At 38.2% G+C, this 21,560-nt stretch overlaps 1 protein-coding gene across 13 annotated transcripts in view; it reads left to right on the forward strand.

Annotated features, from left to right (window-relative positions):
- The first annotated feature begins 610 nt into the window (after positions 1 to 610).
- Cask (calcium/calmodulin dependent serine protein kinase) overlaps positions 611 to 21,560 on the forward strand; it is a 309,975-nt gene continuing 289,025 nt past the window's right edge. For all 13 annotated transcript variants that reach the window (XM_051179168.1, XM_051179169.1, XM_051179174.1 and 10 more), the window contains exon 1: positions 611 to 809. In XM_051179168.1, the coding sequence (XP_051035125.1) occupies positions 751 to 809 (59 nt within the window). In that variant the 5' untranslated portion in view covers positions 611 to 750. The remainder of the gene's footprint in view (positions 810 to 21,560) is intronic.

Below are 21,560 nucleotides of genomic sequence, written 5' to 3' on the forward strand. Positions count from 1 at the left end.
GAGTGGGCGGGGCCTGAGGCTCTAGCAGCCGCGCGGGCCGAAAGGGAGGAGGGTTCGTCTGCGCGAGGCGGGTGCTCGGGGCTCGCGAGCCAGGCGGCAGCTGAAGCTTAGGGGAGGAGCTGGAGGCAGCGGCCGCCGCTCCCGCCCGCACAGAACACTCATCCCGCGAAGCCCCCTCCCACACTCGGGCGGGCGGCGGCGGCGGCGGGAGGAGGAGAAGGAGGAGGGAGCGTCTCTGCCGCCGCCTCCTGGTCCCCAGCGCCGATCAGCCGCCACCACCTCCCTTCGCGACGATCCTCCTTCCATGGTGCTGTCGCGGCCCCCCCTGTAGCCCGAGCTGCCCCGCGCCGCGCCGGAGCCGGTCTCGGGCAGAGGGAGCGGTCGCGGCCTCGCGGCCCGCGCGGGCTGACGAGCAGAGAGTGCGGCGCCTCGCGGGTCCCCGAGGGTCCGCACGCCCGGCAGCGCGGCGGCGAGCGACAGCGCCAAGAGCAGCGGGCGGGCGGGCGGCGCCGGGCCCGGGCCGCCCTCGCTCCCACGCCCCGGCCCCGCCGCCCGCGCCGGGGCGGCAGCCGGCAGAGGAAAGGCGCTGCAGTCTCCGGGCCTCGCGGCCCCGGTTGAGCTTTCTCAGCACTGAGGGCTTGCGGGTCCGGTGGGGAGGACGCGAGCCCGGAGCCCGGGCACTGAGCTCTTGGGCGCCCCCAACCCAGTTTTCAGAACCCTCCACGCTGCGGCCACTGTCCCCTTCGGACCATGGCCGACGACGACGTGCTGTTCGAGGATGTGTACGAGCTGTGCGAGGTGATCGGCAAGTGAGTCTCCACGCGAGGGAGCGGGAGTGTGGAAAAATGTATTTCAGCGATGCCCGGGGCCTCCCGCACCCGCCCCGGGCCTGCCCCCTGCCCTCTTTCCCTCCCCTCTGCTTCCCTCGTCCTCTTCACCCTGGAGTATTTATAGACGTGTACCTGGATCTCCTGCCAGGAGAGGGTCTGGGGGCTTCTCAGCGACCCCGTGGAGGCCAACGAGCCCGGGTCGGCCACCCCATAAGGCGTGGGGCGGGCTCCCTGCATTTTATCTGACGGTTACACAGGGACGTGGCAAGACCGATTTTATAGTTGCTTCCTGGGAACAGTTGGGGTTATTGTTACCTTTCCTGTACCACAGACCTTTTTACGAAAAGAGCAGCCTGCATTTCGTGTGCGTGTGTGGAGAGAGCGAGAGAGCGCGTCCAGGATTTTTAATTGTGGGGTGTGTGTCTATTGTGCCAGGATATTAGACAGATGTCTTTGTGTTCACCCCGTGCCCGGATTTAAGAGGGTCATTGAAGACGGGTGCGTCCAGTTTCAGCAAATTCTTCACCTGCCTTAGACGAACATAGAAAGAGTTAGGGACACCCAAATTTTTAATGTCTCGTTATGCAATGACTGTACAGTCAGTGCTCAAGGCTCCCTTCCACTGTTGTTGGGATGGTGGTTAGCATGGTAGAGCCGTCTGCTTTGAGTCACCGGGCTGGTCTGGAATATAGAACTGACAGTCCAAATGCTCATCCTTTCATCTGTGTTGTATAATTACACTAGGGAAAAGCAGGGAATCAGATTAATCACAGTACTGATTGAGAATTAAATCTGCAGTTCCTCATCTAATTGTCCGGTCCTGAAATCTGTTTTGAATTGTTTCCTTTTCATTCTTGTCAAACAATATTCCAAGTGCACAATCCTGCTAATTTGCTTGTGAGGGAAATGCTGGCAATTTGAAGTTGATTTCCTAGCTCAGTGTGTATTCTGTGGCTTTGGAAGTTGAGATAAGATTTAAGAGCGATTTTTGCTTCTTCAGTGGGGCTCGTTTGATAGCTAGTATTGAAATATTTTACCTCTTTTTGGAAGCGGTGCTTTATTGTCTATTTTAAGGTCCACATTTGGGAAATGAAACCAAGACAGAGCAGTTGGCTCTACCTCTTTTAAGTTGTCTGCAGTATACTCAGTTTCAATTTTTTTTGAGTACTGATAACTCATTTTTTTTCCTCCATATTGAGGTATTACATTGCTGCTCACATGGTAAAATTGTGGGTAGAGCTTGCTACACTCTTTTCTTAAACCTACATGCTTTGAGGACGCATTACTCCTTTCCCCATTGTTCAATGACCAGCCTGTCTGTTCGGAGGAAGATGTCCAAATGTGTCTGGTAGAGTCGTGGTTGTGCCCTAGAGCAGCGCTGCCCAAAGCTATTTAATGAGAGCCACGTGCAATTTATAATTTTCTAGTAGCCGCATTCGAAAGATTTAAAACAAAAAGGTGCAATTACTTTTAGTAAAATATTTATTTAATATATTATAGCTAAATTAGTGATTTCAACATGAAATTTGCTTTTGCAGTACTGTGTGCATTTTTCATTCTAAGCCATTGAAATCCAGTGTGTATTTTATACTAACAGCACATCTCAATTTTGACGCTAAGCTAAATTTTCACCAGAAGTACTTGATCTGTATTTAGGTCTCATAAAATTTGCATGTGCAAAAGTAGATTCACATACTCAAGTTGTTGCAAACATATATAAAAGTTTTCCAGTAACGGAATTTACTATTTCTAAATTTTAATCAATTAAGCAGAATGCAAATTTTTTGCCTCATTTGGATTAGTCACATTTCAAGTGCTTACTAGCCACAGTCAACTACCACATTTCTAGAGAAAAAAATACAAAGAAACAATTCCCCTTCATTTCTTCATTGTTGAGAGCACACAAAGAAGGTAAATTAGATGTTTCTTAAAACCACCCAAATGACCATGTGTGAGTGAGTGATGTTTGTTGTATCTTACTTATGGCTGTTGTGAGTCTGCAATTGGAAAATGTGGAATTAAGATGCTTCCATATATTATGATATTGGAAAATAGCCATCATTGAATCGATTATGGTGACTGCTTCTGATTCCTTCAGATCTAAAAGAATGACAGTGTGATCCCTTTGGATTTTAAAAGTGGCCAGCCTCATGTTAGCAGTCTTTATGTGCTGACTTAAATTTGATAGCATATTTTCAGACAACACCCCTGGTAGAATTAAGTGTATTCTGTTGTTTTGCAGCTGCATAAGGAGGAAGAAAGAACAAGCTAATTTTGAGATGCTAGGTAGTCAGTGGCTGCCTGCACTTCTGTGAACTGTGAAATTTCATCCCTATTCTACAAAATCTGACTTGGTGTCGTTTGTAAAATGCCCTTTCTTGAAATAATGAATTCAAGATAGTCTCAGTGTTAAAGAATGTAATAATGGTGTTTCTCCGCAAAGGTAGAAGGTCTCTTCACTAAATCGTGTCAGTGTATATTGATCCTGAAATTGAAATTCGTTTGAGATTTTTTTTTTTTTTTTGCAGGAACCTAGACAACATACATTTAAACTAAGAATTTGTTCAATTATGAGCTTAAACAGAAAGGCCTTGCAGATCATCATTCATCTGAAAATCTTTTTGTTGATTTCTATACAGACTCTGCAGAATTTTGGTTTTCTTTTGTGTCAAATTTGTATCACAAATTGTGTTTACACCACAATGTCTTAATAGTTTTAAATTGTCACTAAGGCTCTTTAAAATAGATTGCAGTTTTCAAGACATATTGGCCACCCACTCATTCCTCTGCCTAAGCATCCACCTACTCACCCATCCTCTATGAGCTGGTGGTGTAAAGGAAATTTCCAGTGTATTTATCTATCTATCTATCTATCTATCTATCTATCTATCTATCTATCTATCTATCTATCTATCTATCTATCTATCTGTTTGTTGAGATAGGGTCTCACTAAAGTAGCCCTGGCTGGTATGGAGCTTGTCATGTAGATCAGGCTCCACTTGAACTCATAGATCTTCTGAGTGCTGGGATTAAAGGTGTGTGCTGCCACACTTGGCTTTAATTCCAATGTAATTTAGACACCCCCCCCCCCAGATGTCTTTTTTTGCTTAAGAACATGACTTGAGGTTAAGGAGGTTTGAAGGGAGATGCTATTTGGAATATATTTTCTTTGTAGTTGCAACCTTTACTTTTGCTAAAGCTATCTTTGAAAGAATCATGTACCTTAATTATAAAGATTGGGAAGATGCCATTTCTTTTTTAAAAAATTAAAACTCCCTCTGTTATTTTTAAAGTTGCAGACACTCCAGTGCCTCTTGTTTCCATAAAATTTTTCATATGGCATCCTTCAAGTTATTGAAGGAAATTCAGTTATAGTCCCAAACTTCCCTTTTTGTTTTTGAGACAGGGTCTTACTATGTCTAGACCAGGCTGGCCTCAAGCTCACAGATACCTACCTGCCTCTACCTCCTACATGTTGGAATTAATTGTATAGTATCAACACACCCATCTAGTCCCCAAACTTCTTGTTCTAACAAATGTAGCAATTACTGGAAATAAAAAGTATTGCACAAATAAAAGTAAATGACTAATTTATGTCATAACTGTCCCTTTTGCAGATTTATAGTGTTATAGGTAAATGTAAAGCCAGCAATAGTATATGAAAGAAGTTTAAAATAATAGTTTTAAATTAAAATATAAAAACCACCATTGTTCTGGCACAAGCAGTGTCTTGGAAAGAGGATCACACAATGTACAATTTTTGACTTGTGGAGGATGAATATCTGTCTTGGATTTTAGGATGTTTGGTAAACTGGAACTTCTGACTCTCCTGCTAAGACATAGACTAAAATTGGAATGATGCAGCATGACCCTTGCTCAAGGGTGACATGCAAGTTTGCCAGGCATGCTGTATTTGCTTACACCCCAAGAGCACTTATCATATTTAATTACAGTTACTTATTTATGGTCCTCTCGAACTAGTTAATAGGTAGCTTCTTGAAGGCAGGGAAATATATAACACCCATCTTTCTCCATTGCTAAACACACTGCCTGCAATGTAATAGTCACTCATTAGCTGTGGAATAACTTGAGGAGTTTTAATAAAATCTCATTAAAAGACAAAAAGTATATTTATCAACCTTGGAGTAATTATTGTGCCAAAAGGCAGAATTAGTTTAAAGTAGTGGTGCTGTACCTGCTGCATATTAGAACCATCAGGGGAGCTTTTAAAATTATCAGTGCCAGGCCCTGTGACAGAGCAGTGTAAGGCAGACTCTCTGGGACAGGTCAGGTAGTTTTTAAAACTACATCAATCTTGGGTGTAGAGTCACTTTTTTAAAACTTAGCTGATATATATAGTGTTCTGGGACTAGCTTTTCAAAGGCTTAACATTTTTACAAAGTAAATATGTTTTGTAATGCATTTAAGCTACCAGACCAAAACATGGATTTTTATCTTCTATGCACTTATGTCTCGGTGGCTGTTGTGTAAGAATTTCGTTTGACTTCATGGGCCTTTTAAGATTCATATTGATTTATGACACTCATCTAATGCTAACATGGTGATTGTTTGATGTTTGAAACAACACAGAACAAGGATTGCTTCAATAACCATTGATGATAGTTTTCTACTACAGTAGCTTAATTTAATAAGAAATTCATTAGTTTAGTATGGATTGTTTGCACACACATTTGATTAAAAGAGAATGGTTAAGTTACTTACATACTTTAAGTTCTGTACCTGTAACTACATTAACCCAATTTGCCAGAGAATTGAGTTAAATACAGTCTTATGTAAATGCTGGGTTAATAATATATAAAATATGTAATTAAGCATGGAAGGAAAATTCAGCTTTACTGATTTGAATTAATCACTCTAGGTTTCCCATGTATTGATTATCTCAGTGATTTGGAGTTCTAGTATCTCAAGGGGAATGTTACATCATACAGAAGAATCATCCTGAAAATTTAAGCAGACCCTGTACATAAACTAGTTTATAATGTTAGGAAAAGGTCATGTGTAAGTCTGAATGATTCAAAGAATTTCCAAAAGCAAGTAGTGTTACAAAAAAAAGAACATGTTCACAGCAATAGCCATATACTAATGCAAGCGAAACACATTGTCACCAGCTCTATTTCTAAGAATCTAGATCCTTCAAACACTTGAGATTCAGCTGCCTTTCCACAGAAGACAACCTATTGAAAATTTTGAGACAAGGTCAGTTCCTGAGCAGTTGATTCTGGGGCCCTCTTGGGGGGAAAGTGAGCTCTTCAGTTACTTATCTATCTATGTACATATCTCTTTATGCAGATTTTTGCCAATTGCTTTAGGAGTTGTCATTTACAACTTATTCCTAAGTGTTTCATGTGGACTCCCTTAACTTCCATAATGGTGACATACTTAGTGTACAATTTGACATGCACGGTTCACCTTCCATTTTTCTTTTGTGTGTGTGTGTGTGTGTGTGTGTGTGTGTGTGTGTGTGTGTGTGTGTATATATATATATATATATATATGCTTCACACAATGGACTATATTTCTGATTTCCCTTAAATTGTGTTCTTAGATATTTCCTTTACATTGAAAGTTCTTGCATCTCTATTTATAGTTATGATCAATAAATTATAGAAATAGGTGTACTACACTGCTTTGAGATTGTTCTTGAATGAGCGTCTTTTTGTAAATTTTTCATACTTTAACTGAGTTTTAAAATAAAAAATGTTTTATAACCTAATGACTACTTGGCAAAGGACATCAACTCATCTTTCTAATATTAGGCATTTTACAGGTATTATCTAATTTAATTTTAACCCTTTTAGAGAGAAGACTGAGCACAAGAGGTAATGAGAAGTAATCTGGCCAAGATCACATGGGATTCTATCCGCTTCTAAAGATTTTTCCTTTTGGCCACATTCTACTGGTGATTCAGGTTGTGAATTGGACTTCTTTAAAATGAGACTAATTTTCACTTTTTAAATTTATTAATACAAAAGATGATTTCTTTACTTCCCAGATTCATTTCTCACCTTTTTGGTAGAATATACTATTCCTTCTTTCATTGCTTCTCTTTTCTCTTGCTCCATGACAGTGATTCTCAACCTGTGGGTCATGACCCCTTAGGGGGTTGAGTGGTCCTTTCATAGGGTTCATATTATCAGATATCCTGCATATCAGATAATTACATTATGATTCATAACAGTAGCAACATTACAGTTGGGGTCACCACAACATGAGGAACTGTATTAAAGGGTCACAGCATTAGGAATGTTGAGAATCACTGCTCTATGATGAAATATCATTTACCAAACTAACTGATAAATCTACTACATATTCTTTAGCAGTGGAAGTAAGGAGTCTTGATCATCTATCCAAAATCTAATTGGTTTTGAAATGTTCTCCATCACTTTTATTTAGCAAGTGTTTTTTTTTTTTCAGACTAATTCAATGTTTCTAAGCTAGAAGTAGTAAGGTTTTCAGAGATAGGCATTTGTTGGAGGGTAGGGTGGGGTGATTTCTTATGTCCCGTGATAAATACTGAATTGCATTTTGACTTTGCAAACCATGTCCTAAACTGAAGCTTCTGAATCTGTCTCAGCTGGTCACCAGCACTGTTCAATTAAGTAGTCAAAAGACTCCTTTGGTACACTTACCCCTGTAGAGCAAGTACCTGTCACTAGCGACCATGAGCTTTTCTGCTTTCACATTTTGAGGCTTATGTTTTAGTTGCAAATTTATAATACAGATTTCTTTTTTTACTGTATTTGTGTTTTGCAGATTTTTGATTCTGGCTTTTAAAAAATGATGTCATTTCCATTCTCTTGCTTGCATATGACCATGAATTAGATGGAAGCCTTTCATTGCAGAGTAAATATTTACAGAGTAAATATTTAATCTTTTAAATTTTACTTTAAGTTCTTGGTACTTATCACCCTAATGTTGTTTTCTTAAATTATTCCATTATAGAGATCTTAATCCTTGGATAGTGTTAGTATGCTCCTCCTCCTCTCCTTTCTCATTGTCTTTCCCTCACCTTCTAAATTTGTTCATTGTTTTAGTTGTCCATCTATTCACAATAGAAAATGGTTATTTAATCGTACTTAAGCCAACATATGTTTTTGTATCTGCATATATTTTTTTTCATTTCAGCTTCTTGTGTTCTATTATTGGGTTACTTATTATTAGCTTTTTTATACTAAATTTCATATTTCTTTTAGTATACTTTTTTGGCTTTATAACCATTATTGTGACTGTTTTAATCATGTACAGTGAATGATTCATATTTATCCTCCATTCTTCTTTCCCCTGTGGTTTATTCTCCAAAATATATTATATTGCTAGGCAGAACAAAAATTCAAGACTAGCCTCAGCTTCATAGGGAACTTGTAGCCAGCCTGGGCTACATGAAATTCTGTCTCAAAATAAATAACAATAATCTCATAGACACACACACAGTGTTGAATATGTATTTTGGTGTATGTCAATCTAAGATGGGATTATTGTCTCTGATTAGTTTTAGTCACCATGACACCAACTGGAGTTATCTGTGGAGAGGGAACCTCAACTAAGGAATGCCTTCATCAAATGGTTTCTAGGAATATCTTGGTTAATGAATGATGTGCAAAGGCTTAACTCAAGTAGGTGGTGCCATTTCTGGCAGGTGGTCCTGGTTTATATAAGAAAACAGGCTGAACAAGCCAGTAAGCAGCTTTGCTTTTTGATAACCATTTCTGCTCCTATTTGAGTTCCTCCCTGACCTCCCTTAATGATGGACTACTGTGACTGGGACATGTAAACCAAATAAACACTTTCCTCCCCCAAGTTGGTTTTGGTCAGTGTTTTATTGCAGCAGCAGAAACAAACTAGGACATTACCAAATCATATATAGATTTTACTGCTTATTGAATGATGGATGGTTTATTCAGTTACAGAGGTCTTCACCCCTGCTATGGTATGCAGATAGCCATTATATCACTGCTGTTTCATGCATCCACATTTGTGCTTTAAAGGAACATAGATTTTTTTTTATTTTTATTTTTTATTTTTTTAGCTTTTTTGTTTTATCTTGTTTGCCCTAAATATATGATTCCTTTGCTTTGGGGGCTTGTATGACAGCCCTGTAAGATCTGATTTAGTCACCTTTAGGCACAACGTAGCCATTTTCTTCTTGATAGAAGGAATGATATATACTTCACAAGCTATTTGCATAGATTAGTGATTATAAATGCAGCATAATTTTTTTGTAGGATATCTCTGCCATACTCAGACTTCTTTTGGCAGTTATGAACATAAGTTTCAACAATTTTCAGATGTGTACTTTCCCAGTGCTAAACACATGCTCTGTTATATAAATAATATGGAGAAGTGAACATTCTATCCTACTGTGTAGGTAAAGTCATCAGAGGTGCAAGTATTTATTCATTTATCCATTCATTTGTAGCTGTGAAGCCATGAGCCAATTAGTTAACATCTCTGATCATTAGTTTCTTTGCCTGTAAAATGAAAATGATAGTACATTCTCCTTAGGGGAATTATGAGAATCTATGGAAATGTCTATATGTTTTTATTTTAGTTGATTATTATTATAATTATTATTCAGTGAATACTTGGATTCTCTAACCTTAAGGAGCTCTCTATCAGTAAAAAAAGAGACAGATTATTAAATCAAGACCATATCTCACTAATTCTTGAATCCTGATAAGGCAAGAGTCACAGCTGATTTACTCACACTGCTGTCTCTGCATAGTTCTTCAGCTAGCATGCAGAAAGTCATCAGTTGAGAATATTGAGTGAGAAATGCAGAGACAGTGTGACCACCTAGCAGGTGAATAAAGTGAGGAAATCTTGTAGACAGCATGAAACTTGCATGGTTTTTTAGTCTCCTACTTAGGTAATTTTTTGAAATGTTAGGCCTGTTTCCTCATTTCTAAAAAGGAGTAGAGCAATTCAGGTAGAGGAACTCTAATAACTCTTCGGAAAGTTTTAAGACTATATTCAAGAGCATTTAGTGTCTTTTAGCAAAAATAAATTTTGTTATATTCTAGATATTCTAGAGTCTACATATTTTCATAATTTATTTGTAAGTCTGTCCTAGGCTGTAGTTGTACAGTACTACGGAAAACTCCAAAGATTTTGTTAAACGAAAGTTTTGTATCACACTTTTGTATTGGGATATTTGGTAGAATTAATTAATTGTTCATATTGTGAGACTTCATGGTGAAGAAAAGGAAAATCTAGGACTGGTGAGATGGCTCAGGGTAAAGACACTTGCTGCTAAGCCTGACCACCTGAGTTTGATTCCTGCTGGAACTCACATGGTGGAAAGAAATAGCCAATTCCTGCAAGTTGTTGTTGTTGTGTGTGTATTTATGAGTACACATATACATACAATACAAGTTGTGGTAGTCTTTTAAACGAAGGGAAATCCTAGAATATGTATTTAAAAATAACTATATACAAGACTTGCTAAATTTATAGTATGTTTCCCAGATTTTGTTATGACAGCAATTTCCATATCTTCACTGAGGACAAATGAGACAGAAAGATCCTAAAATTGTAGTCTGTAAAAGATTGGGCATAGACTCTAAATTACCTAAATGCACACTCTGTAAGAATGATCATCATGCTGGAAGAGGGTAGTCTACTTAGATTACTTCTTTGGAAATAGGTTGGCTTCAGAGGACAGTTAAAGGTATCTTTTCCTTGAACAATGTTATGTATATTGCATCATTTAGGTTAGACGTTTCACTGACTGGCCCTCTCTCCAATAACTCAATTGTCTAAAAGGAGTATTGTCCGACTTTATTTGTATATGAATAGCTTCCTGTATCCTGCTTAGGCTTCATATCTTAATTAGGCCTTAGTTCTAGTAGTATAATATGACATTAAATTTGAGATGATACTTTTTTTGAGACAGGATATCAACTTGTAGACCAGGCTGGCCTCATTTACTGACATCCACATATCTCTGCTTCCTGATTGTTGGGGCAGAGGCATTGGCTGCCCTGGACACTTTGATATTATCTTTTTTTAAAGAGGTATTTACTTTTTATTAGTAGCCATGTGAGTGCTAGGAACCCACAGGATCCTCTGCAGGAGTACCATGTGTCCTTAACCACTAGGATATCACTCCAGCATGATTATCTTTTCAATAAATATTTTCTTTCAAACTAAATTACATGTGAAGTAACTGGATTCTTGTAAAACAAGCAGGAAAACTGTTTACACTGAGAACATTCTTAAGTATATTTCACATGAATTTGAAAAAAATCGTACTATTCAGATGACAGGTCAGATTGAGAATATATTTAGCTCCCACTATAATCAAGGTATTATTAAGGGAAAAAAAACTTTACTAATCATACATGTTGTAAGCTATGCTCTTTTTCTTAAAAAGATTTCTCACAATGGATATATCTACAAAATAGTCTCACACCTGAGACTCAGGGAACACTGAGCAAGAAGGGGTGAAAAGATTGTAAGAGCCAGAGATAAGTGAGGTTGTGTTTCCTAGTAATATCAGAAGGCACACTCATAAGTCTCATCAAAATGACAGCCCAAATATTAGCTAAACAAGAATGACAACAGTGAGCATGCCAAAATGGATAGAGAGATGCCCACTAGGCTTCAACCCTACCCAAAGAACTACAGACTACTGAGGAAAGCTATGAGGGAAAGAGGTGGCCCTCTCTCCCCAGGGAAGAGCCCGTTAATTGGTTGTCCAGTGCCAAACAGTCAGCCCCCAAAATACACAGAGTGGTAGTGTTATACAGACTAAATAGGTTATATTTAGGAATATATCTGTATATGTATATATAAGTTATATATGTGAATATATGTATAGTATATGCATACAATAACAATTAGTGAAAAAGAGGTCAGGGATTTGGAGAGTGGGGAGGAGTATATGAGAGGTTTTGGAGGGAGGAAATGGAAAGGAGAAATGTTGTAATTATAGTCTCAAACATTTTTTAAGAAGATTTCTTTCATGGCAATTAAACAGATCTGTGTAAACGTCTATTCATGTGAAAATGCTTTGTTATCATCATTGCAGAAAAAGCCTAGAAATCTGAAGAGGGAGCATTCAAGGCTTGCTGCTACACCTTTCAGATCATCAACAATAATATTTCTTCCATGGCTGAATGTTCTCATTATACTGCTGGATCGTGCTTCCTATTCTATGACCTGTAAGCAGGTTTAGTGGACTTCTTGGTTAGACTTAAAACCTGGTGGCTTCATTATTAGGTTAACAAATATGAATGTGGATTTGATGGCCTCATTAGGACATTTCCTCTCGTATCCAGAGCCATTTCTAAACATAGAGAACTTTAAGTTAGATTTGCAGGAAAAAAATGTAATTTAGTAATTGTCAATCCAGGCATGATGGCTTATTCCTGCAGTTCCAACACTTGGGAGGCTGAGACAGGAAGATTATTGTAAATTCAAGGCTAGACTGGGTTACAGAGTGAAACTCTTAAAATGTTACTCCCTCAAAAAATAACCAAGGGAAACAAGTATTCCAAAGAAACTTTATTTCTAAAATTATTCATTTGTTTATTTGGCAGGGTCTTCTTGGCTGTCCTAGAACTCACTATGTAGACCAGGGAGGCCTCAGACTCACAGAGATTCATCTTCCTGTGTACTGAAAAGTCATATGCTATCATGCTTGTTGGAAAATTATTACATAATGGTTCACAAGATATCAGTGTTTAATTATTTTCTTCTGTTTTTGTTTTTTAATCATTTTTATTTTAAAACAATCTTTTCTCATTTTATATACCAATACCAGTTCCCACTCTCTCCCCTCCTCCTGCTCCCCCCACCCCAACCCCCTCCACTCCTCAGAGAGGGTAAGGGTTCCCATGGGGAGTCAACAAAGTCTGTCACATCACTTTGAGGCAGGCCAAGGCCCTCCCCCAATATATGGGCTAAGCAAGTCATCCTTCTAAAGAGAAAGGGCTCCAAAAAGCCAGTTCATGCAGTAGGGATAAATCTGGTTCTACTGCTAGTGGCCGCACAGACTGCCTGCCCAAGCCACACTAATGTCACCCACATTCAGAGGGCCTAGTTTGATCTTATGCAGTTTCCCCCACTGTCAGTCAGGAGTCAGTGAGCTCCCACTAGTTCAGGTGAGCTGTCTCTGAGGGTATCCCTAAAATGGTCTTGCCCCCTTTTCTCATATTGTTGCTCCTCCCTCTTCTATTTCTTTATCTTATAAAAGAAGAATGGGGAGCTGGAGTGATGTCTCGGCAGTTAAGAGACTTACTGCTTTTGCAGAGGACCCAAGTTCTATTCCTAGCACCTATGCTGGGCATCTCACAAGTGCCTCCAATTCAGCTCCAGGGGATCCAGTGCTATCTTTTGGTCTCTGTGAGTAATTGCATGCACATGGCATACATGTACACACACACAGACATACAGGCTCATAAAATAAAACAAAAGCACCCCCTCCTTTTTAAAGGGATAGTAACAACTGGCACTGCTGGTTTTATGAGGTTCTTATGAGCGTAAGATGGCATGATTTTCAAAAAGTCTTAAATTGCCCTATACATTATATAAGTTTGTTGGAATGAAGCACATCTACTTAGAAATAGGCTTTGTTGAATTTTCTTTCATCTTGGAAGGACAATTACCTTTCTAAAAAGTGTGTGTGTGTGTGTGTGTGTGTGTGTGTGTGTGTGTGTGTGTGTGTGTGTGTGTGTGTGTTGAGTGGCCACAGTGCTTATGTGAAGGACAGAGGACAACTTGTATGAGTTGGTTCTTTTCTTCTAACCACGTTGGTTTCAGGGATCCAACCCAAGTTGTAAGATTTGTACAGTGAGTGCCTTTACATACATCTTACTGGGTCTTGCCTTTGTCTTTAAACTGTGTTTGTATTGTTTGTATGAGCATTACATTAGCCTCTTAGGTAGGACTTAGAACATATTAAGTCAAAAGGTTGACTATTTGAAGGTGAAGTATGTTTATTTTACTTATGGAACAATAATAAATTAACACTGAAGTCAAAGCAAAGGGGAAGAATGTAAATTAGCATGCTGCTCTTTTTTCCTTAAGTTGTAAAATTTTGGTTGAATTTTCAAATTTCGCCCTCCCTGGGGAGCAGAAAGGGATGAGCTGTGGTTTGGTGGGGGTCATAGGGGAGGACAGGAGAGTGAAGTAACGGGATTGACATGTAAAACAAACTTGCTTCAAATTTAAATTAAAAAGGAAAATAAAGGGGAAAAAGAAACTTCACATGAAAAACAATTATGTTCAGGCAGATATGAACTTAAATTCTTCAACATCTGGTTAGCCTGTAAGGAAGAATTTATGGCATTCTAGGGATGTATTAGAAATGCATTTCTCAGACCTCACCTTGACCCTTTAGATCAGAAGCTAAGGAAGTGGAATGCCACTACCACTGATTTAACAAGCCCCCCTAGAGAATTCTGTTGCACACCAAATTTTGAGAACTATCTATCCCCTTAGAACTTTGGATCAGTAAATGATGGTCCACAGCCTAAATTGGTTCATTACCTGTTTATTGCCTATGGCTGCTTTTTTATGCAATAGATAAAAATGAGTAATTGTGCAGGACCATTGTCCACTGAGCACCAACTATTTGTTGTCTGGCTCTCTAAACCAGAATCTCTTTGATGCCTGCTTGAGATGAAGTCTTATTAGTGTTTTCTTGTGAGTAGTTAAAATCTGCTTTTACACATGACCCTCATATTTCTATGAGCTCATTACTTTCTCTAATATCAACTTAGTAACTTGATGACTAATGTTTTACATTGCCTTTTTTGTGCTTGGTAATAGTACTAACTGTTTAATAATGCTATGACCTTTTCTTACTGATTCCATGCTGGTGTGTCTTCGGTGTTTCTATATTCTAGTGTAATCTAACTTAATCATCTCTTATAATCTACATGTCTCTCTATTCTTACTGCCTTTTTTATTTCCCCAGGACAAATCCCACTTTGTGACTGCTATGTTTATGAATTTGTGAGCTGATTTGCTGTGCCTGTTGTATTGTTATTCTTGTCCTGCAGTGCTGTAGTTGCTTGCATGTCACCAGAATGATTTGAACACATAGATATCTAGTATGCTGGTTAATCTTTGAGCATTTCCTGAGAGAGTTATTGTTAGCATTTACACATCCAAACAAGAATGGTTGCTCATGTCTATAGTTGGGGTACCATTTGGAACTCCTGAATTTTCCTTTGTACTTGCTCTAAGTTGTTAAGGTGAGAAGTGGTCAGCTTCACATAAAATATAAGGCGTGACTTTACTACTGTTTGGACTGGGATATTTCTGTCTCCCCACATCACTGAAGGAAAACCAATGAGTTTCTATGGAAAGAAAGTCCATTTCATAATCTCCTGCTCTAGTATCAAAAGCAGAAAAAGTGGTTTTATTGCAGATGTCATTCCATGCTTGTATTTCTTTTTCTTCAATGACTGATATTTTAAGTTAGAAAGTCAGACTTAACTGAGTGATACTCAGCTATCTTACTTGTGAGTTTGTTTTGGTTCATGATTTATCCCAGACAAGAAAAGTAGTCAATGAATTTCAGACTAGATGTGACTAAATTAGCGTTTTCATTTTTTAGACTTTTCCAATCATCTTAATTCATACCTTTTGCCCTACTTACTCATCCCAGTGGTGAGATACAAAGGGAGACAAAGGCAAGTACACAGAATGTGGTCATTCAGGTCTATTGCCCAAGGCAGTCAGCCTATCTGTCAGATAATCCGAGTTTTACGGTTTCCTCAAAATAGTGTTGGAAGTGAAGAATTTTTTAAATTATTTATGGCGATGACTAAAACGTGAACTCTTTAAAAAAGGTAGTGTTATTTTCCCAGACAGTACCATCCACCCACATGAATCGTCTGAACAACCCCATCCTTTCTGCTTTATCTACCTGAAATAGAGGTCTGGGGTGGGTGACGATTGAAGTTTGGCAAATCACAATATACTTTAGGTATGAGGAGAGATCTGGTGGTCTGTGCTGTGTTGTCTTGTCCTTGTGCAGAGGTATCTGGGACAGCCCTACAGAATCAGAGGTAAGCATCTGTAATTTTTCTCACTTCCTTGGCAGCTGAGTGTCCCTTTCAGAGAAGTAACTGCTGTAGATAAATTCTGCCGAGTGTGGGTTTTGAACCATTTGGAAGTAGTAAGCAGAGAATGTTACTTTAGAGTGTTTATGCTGCAGTATCAGATGAGGCTCATTATGAAATAGATATTGCACCTAGGTCTTCAGGTAACAAGTCTTTTTTTTTGACATTTTTTAAATTTAAATTAAAAACAATCTTATTTTACATACTAATCCCAGTTCCTTCTTCCTCCCATCCTCCCATTCCTCCCTCCATTCCCCCCATCCCATCCCCCATCCACTCCTCAGAGAGGGTGAGGCCTCCCATGGGGGATCATGAAAGTCTGTCATATCATTTGGAGCAGGGCCTAGGCCCTCCCCCCTGTATCTAGGCTGAGAGAGTGTCCCTCTAGGTGGAATGGGCTACAAAAAGCCAGTTCATGCACTAGGGATATATACTGGTTTCAATGCCAGAGGCTCCACAAACTGCCAAGCATCCCAACTGTGTTTTAGTACTAATTTAATACTAATATTTTTCTGCTTCAAAAGCATTCGAATTTTCACAATGCCTCTTTAAACACATTAATAAAGAACTATATTGTGGATATTGAACATAATAGTAGAATCCTATCTAGTACTAATAACTAATTAGTTTCCCTAATTTTTGAGAACTTTCAAATTGTCGGGCTTTGTATTTAGGAATCACTGTTTTCTGTATTTTACATTGATTCACATTCTCTTCATTGTTCTAGTAGGACCCTCGAGTACAATGCTTCTCAACCTTCCTGGTGCTGTGACCCTTTAATCCAGTTCCCCATGTTGTGGTGACCCCAACCATAAAATTATTTTCATTGCTACTTTATAAATGTACTCTTACTACTCTTACGTATTGTAATATAAATATCTGTGTTTTCCAATGGTCTTAGGTGACCCCTGTGAAAGGGCCATTTGACCCCCAAAGGGGTTTTGACCCACAGGTTGAGAACCATTGATCTAGTGTGATCCATGAAGCTAGACTTGACTTTGAGTCAACTAGCAAACCCCACCTGGCCTTGAGCAAAAGGTAGGTAATATGGTAGCTGCTAGGATGCTGCTGTTTCCTAGGTTAGTCAGTGTTAAATAAAACTCATTAAACTGCACTTTGTGCAAAAGTGATTTTTAAATCTCCAGTGGACTCATGAAAAAGTGTAGAAACATTAAATCATTGCTAAATGCAAATAAGAAACCATAGTGACAAACACTTTACCCTTAGGATAGCTAGAACTAAAAAAAAAAATGGATGTTTGTGCTTACACAGGTGGTCATAGTTAAACTAAATGGATCATAAAACCAAAAGTCATGAATCTGGGAAAAGGACTGAAGAAAGAGGAGAGGTTCACATGAATGGGAGGAAGATAAAAGAGATTGGGAGGAGAAAGGAACCAGAATGCCCTATATGCATATGAAATTGTCAACATGCTTAATTGATTTGCAAAAGATGAATGATAACGAGATTGTAGATTGATGAGAATATAAATTGGTACAACCGCTATGGAAAGAAAGCTGTCAATTCTTCAAAAAGTCATAGTTTCATGTGACCCAGCAATTCTACTCTTAGGTACTTAGACAAGAGAATTAAAAACTTATACTTACACAAAACACATAAACAAATTATAACTATAAAGTATTCATACTAACATTATTCATAGTGGTCAAGATGTATAAACAACCCCAGTGTTCATTATTGGATGAACAGTTAAGAAAATGTTGTAATTGCACACCGAAATATTAAAGGGTTGAAGTATGTGTAGTATTTTCAACATAGATTCCCTCTAAAAGTTATGCTTAGTGAAAGAAACCAGGCATACAATATCACATGCTATGTAATTTCAGTTTTATGAAATGTCCAGAAGTGAGTCTTTTGAAGGGGAAATTAAATTAGTGGCTAGCAGGAGTTGTGGGGAAGGCAGGATGAAGAATAACTGTAACTGAGCATGGGATTTCTTCTTTGGTCTCTGGAATAGTGTTTGCTCCTCAGGTCACAACTTTGAATATACTAAAGCCCACCACATTGGTGACTTTTATTATCTCAATAATAGATTTTTTTTTTTTTTTAGTTTATCTCCTTAGTCACATCAGCCACATTAGTAGCACAAATTTATAACAATTTGTCATCAACCAGAGTTTGTTAGATAGCACTAATCTAGAGGAACTTGGATTCTCAATTTGGGACCCCCCCCTCCTCCTCCGAAAAGACAAAACAAACCTATCAAAAACCAAAAGAAAAGACACAGTCTGTAAGTCACAAAGAACCTGAAAGATATTTGAAGAAATACTGCTTTTACTCCTTTTTGCTATCTGATTGTTCCATTAAGAGACACACCCCCCAGCCTATTTTTCCATCATTCTCAAATGTGTCTGTTAAATGCTATTTTAATTTGTGTCTTAGAAATGATGTAATCAAAGCTTTACTGGGTATTCGGAGATTTTTCATAGCTAGTAGGGGCCAAGCCAAGTTTCTAATCTATGTTTTTAGTTTCTAGCCTAAGGAATTGTATTTTTTTCCATTTTTTTTTCTGATTTTCTTATGATCCATCCTCTTTTCTCATTGGAGCTATTTGTAGTAGTGTTATATTAGATGCTAATGCATACATATGCCTACACTTAGTGATGTCACCTGTCTGAAAGCACAATGCAAGTACCTCATCTTTTGTGAAGCTGTCTATACCCATAGTAATACTTTTTACTGTTTCCATTTCTGTAGTTAATTATTTATGCATTAAGGAAACAATGATTTACTCTGTCAGGCAACTTCAAGGGCCCTTGTTTCACCTGGTTGAGATTTGTATGACATCCTAAGATATAAGCAAGAGTACTGACAAGATTATTGTTTATGACACATTGGGACCCATCCATAGTCCCTGTATTAGTGACTCTAACAAAGATGCTGTCTCCTAGCCTACAGTATCACCTCTTTTCCACACATAAGCATCTTCAATTCCCACGTTGTCATACAACTTGACTGAACTTTGCTCTGTTTTTACCCTTAAATTTCTGTACTTAGTATTTTTCTGCCCACAAAACTTTTTTCCATGAAGTTCTGTGTGTATTGGGGGATGGGGTCTCTCTCTCTCTCTTTCTCTCTCTTTCTCTCTCTCTCTCCCTCTTCCTCTCCCCCTCTCTCTCTGTGTCTATCTCTCTATCTACATATATATGTATTATGAATATATATGTTTGTGGGTGAATGTACTCATATCAACACACGGAGACCAGAGGAAAATGCTTTCTTAATGCTTTATTAGTCTCTACCTTATTCCTTTGGGACAGACATGTTTTTTACTAAACCTAAAGCCAAGAAACCTTAACAATCTTCTTGTCTCCATAGCCCACAACACTGAGGATACAGGAACATGACCATGCAAGTGTGAAGACCAAAAGTCAGATCCCTATCATCCAAATAAAAAGTCTGAGTGTGGCAGTACATTTCTGTAATTCCAGCACTGGGGAGGCAGAGTCAGTCAGATCCTTGGAACTCACTGGCTAGCCAGTCTAGCCAGAAGGGTTAGCTCCAGGGAAAGTGAGGGACTGCCTCAAAAAATAAGTTGGAGAGAACTGAAGAAGGCACCGGATGTTCACCTCTGGCCTACACGTGCACCCACATCACATGTCTGTACATGTACACATGATATACATGTGAACACACATACACAAGTCAACATCAAGAAAAAGCAGAGATCACAAATAAACAACTTAATTTTGTGCCTAAAATATAAAAAGAAGAAACTAAGCTCCCAAATAATCAAAATAAAGGAATAAATGAACAAAAAATAGTGAAATAGAAAAACTCAAAACTAAGTTAGGGTTTGTTTTTTTTTTAAAGATGAAATCTATAAGCCTTTAGCCAGATTAAGAAAAAAAAAGATAATTTGCAACAGATAGAGAAATAGAATTATAAGACTGTCATGAACAATTCTATGCTAACAATTTGGATCATCTGAAGAAATGGATAAATTCTTAAAAAATATATACCTTTCTAAGATTGGATCAAATGGAAATAAAATCTGAACAAATCAATAATGCACGAGGAAATTAAATTAGTAATCAGAAACCTTTCCACCAAGAAAAGCAAGGAGGCAAGTTTGGTAGGCTTCCATAAGTTCTCTTGAACATTTAAAGTAGAGTTAATGCCATTCCTTTATAGATCTTCAAACTTTGAAGAGGAGGAATATTTTCAAACTGACTTTATGAGGTAAGCATTATTCTGATGCCAAAGTAGACAAATACACTACAAGAAAAGAAAATGAAAAGCCAATATCCATGATGAATATCTGAAACTTCTTCAACCAAATATAAGCAATCCAAATTTAATAACAGATTAAAAGGGTCATCTTTTTTTTTTTTATTAATCTCAAATAACCAACTTTCCAAAAAAAAAAAAAAAGATTTTAATCAGAAATGACAAGATTGCAAGATTGCAGTCTGCTATTGTGGGTGTTACAATAAGCACACTAAGGAGGCAAAAGTAGATAAATGTTCTTTAAGGCAAAACAAGGAAAGTTACATGTTATTTTGAAAGAATTATCCTTGGTTACAAGGTTCAGTATTGGGGGGCACATGTCAGTCCAGAGTTGAACAGTAATTTCTGGGGAAACATCCTTGTAGAAGGATATCTTTATTGGGGGTTGCAGTTGTGACAATGATAACATTGTATGAGGACCCTTCTCTTACTGGTTCCCTGATTATTACACTTTGTCATAAGTGACTCCATTTTAGTTTTCACAACGTTCACACTTCCTACAAAAATACTATACCTAAAGGGTATCTTCTAGGATTGCTGTCTTCTTTACCTCTTTGAGCATCCTCAGCATCATATAACATGACATGAACAAGTAAATACACCTCTTTGATTTATAATTTTTTCAATAGCGGTTGACCTTACTAATTTCTAAAGTCCTCTTATAGTCTAAAGTTAGTGATTTTGTAATTTTAAATGTTGTATTAACTGATTATTTCCTTTTACCTTTGATACCAGTCAAACTAAATTTATATTTCATTTGCTTACTATTAAGTTTCAGATAGCATGGATGGGAGGGAAGAAGGTAATAGTTTATGTAAAACATATGAGCAAAGTAAGTATAAAACCCATGTGGTGATCTCACTAGAAGAAAAAAACATCCAATGCCATTTAAAACCCTTTCATGACAAAAACAACTAGAAAAGAATATGTTATGTGTAACAACTACCCCACAGATAATACACTGAACCTTGAAAATCTGAAAGCTTTTCCTTTAATGTTATAAACAAGTCAGTGATACCCACTCTCAATCCCTGGAACCCATATGATGGAAGGAGAGAACTAACCCCCTAGTGGACAAGATGGCTCAGTGGGTAAAGGTGCTTGCTATCAAGTCTGATGAGTTTTATTCCTAGAGCCAATATGGTGGAAGGAGAGAGCAGACTCTCACAAGGTGTCTTCTGCATGCATGTGCATAAAAAACAAATTAAAAAGACTACTGAGTCCTAAGTTGTCCTTTCACCCCCACACACCTGCTGTGGCATGTTCACATGCTCTTGTATACACACACGTTAAAAATAAAATACAAATTAAAACATAAACTGCTAAACCCAACAGTTGGGTCCCTTCAGGGCCAATTTCTGTTGGCTTCTATTTTCCTTCAGCA

Source organism: Phodopus roborovskii, unplaced genomic scaffold (assembly GCF_943737965.1).
Source record: "Phodopus roborovskii unplaced genomic scaffold, PHOROB, whole genome shotgun sequence".
In the NCBI taxonomy this organism is placed as follows: Eukaryota; Metazoa; Chordata; class Mammalia; order Rodentia; family Cricetidae; genus Phodopus; species Phodopus roborovskii.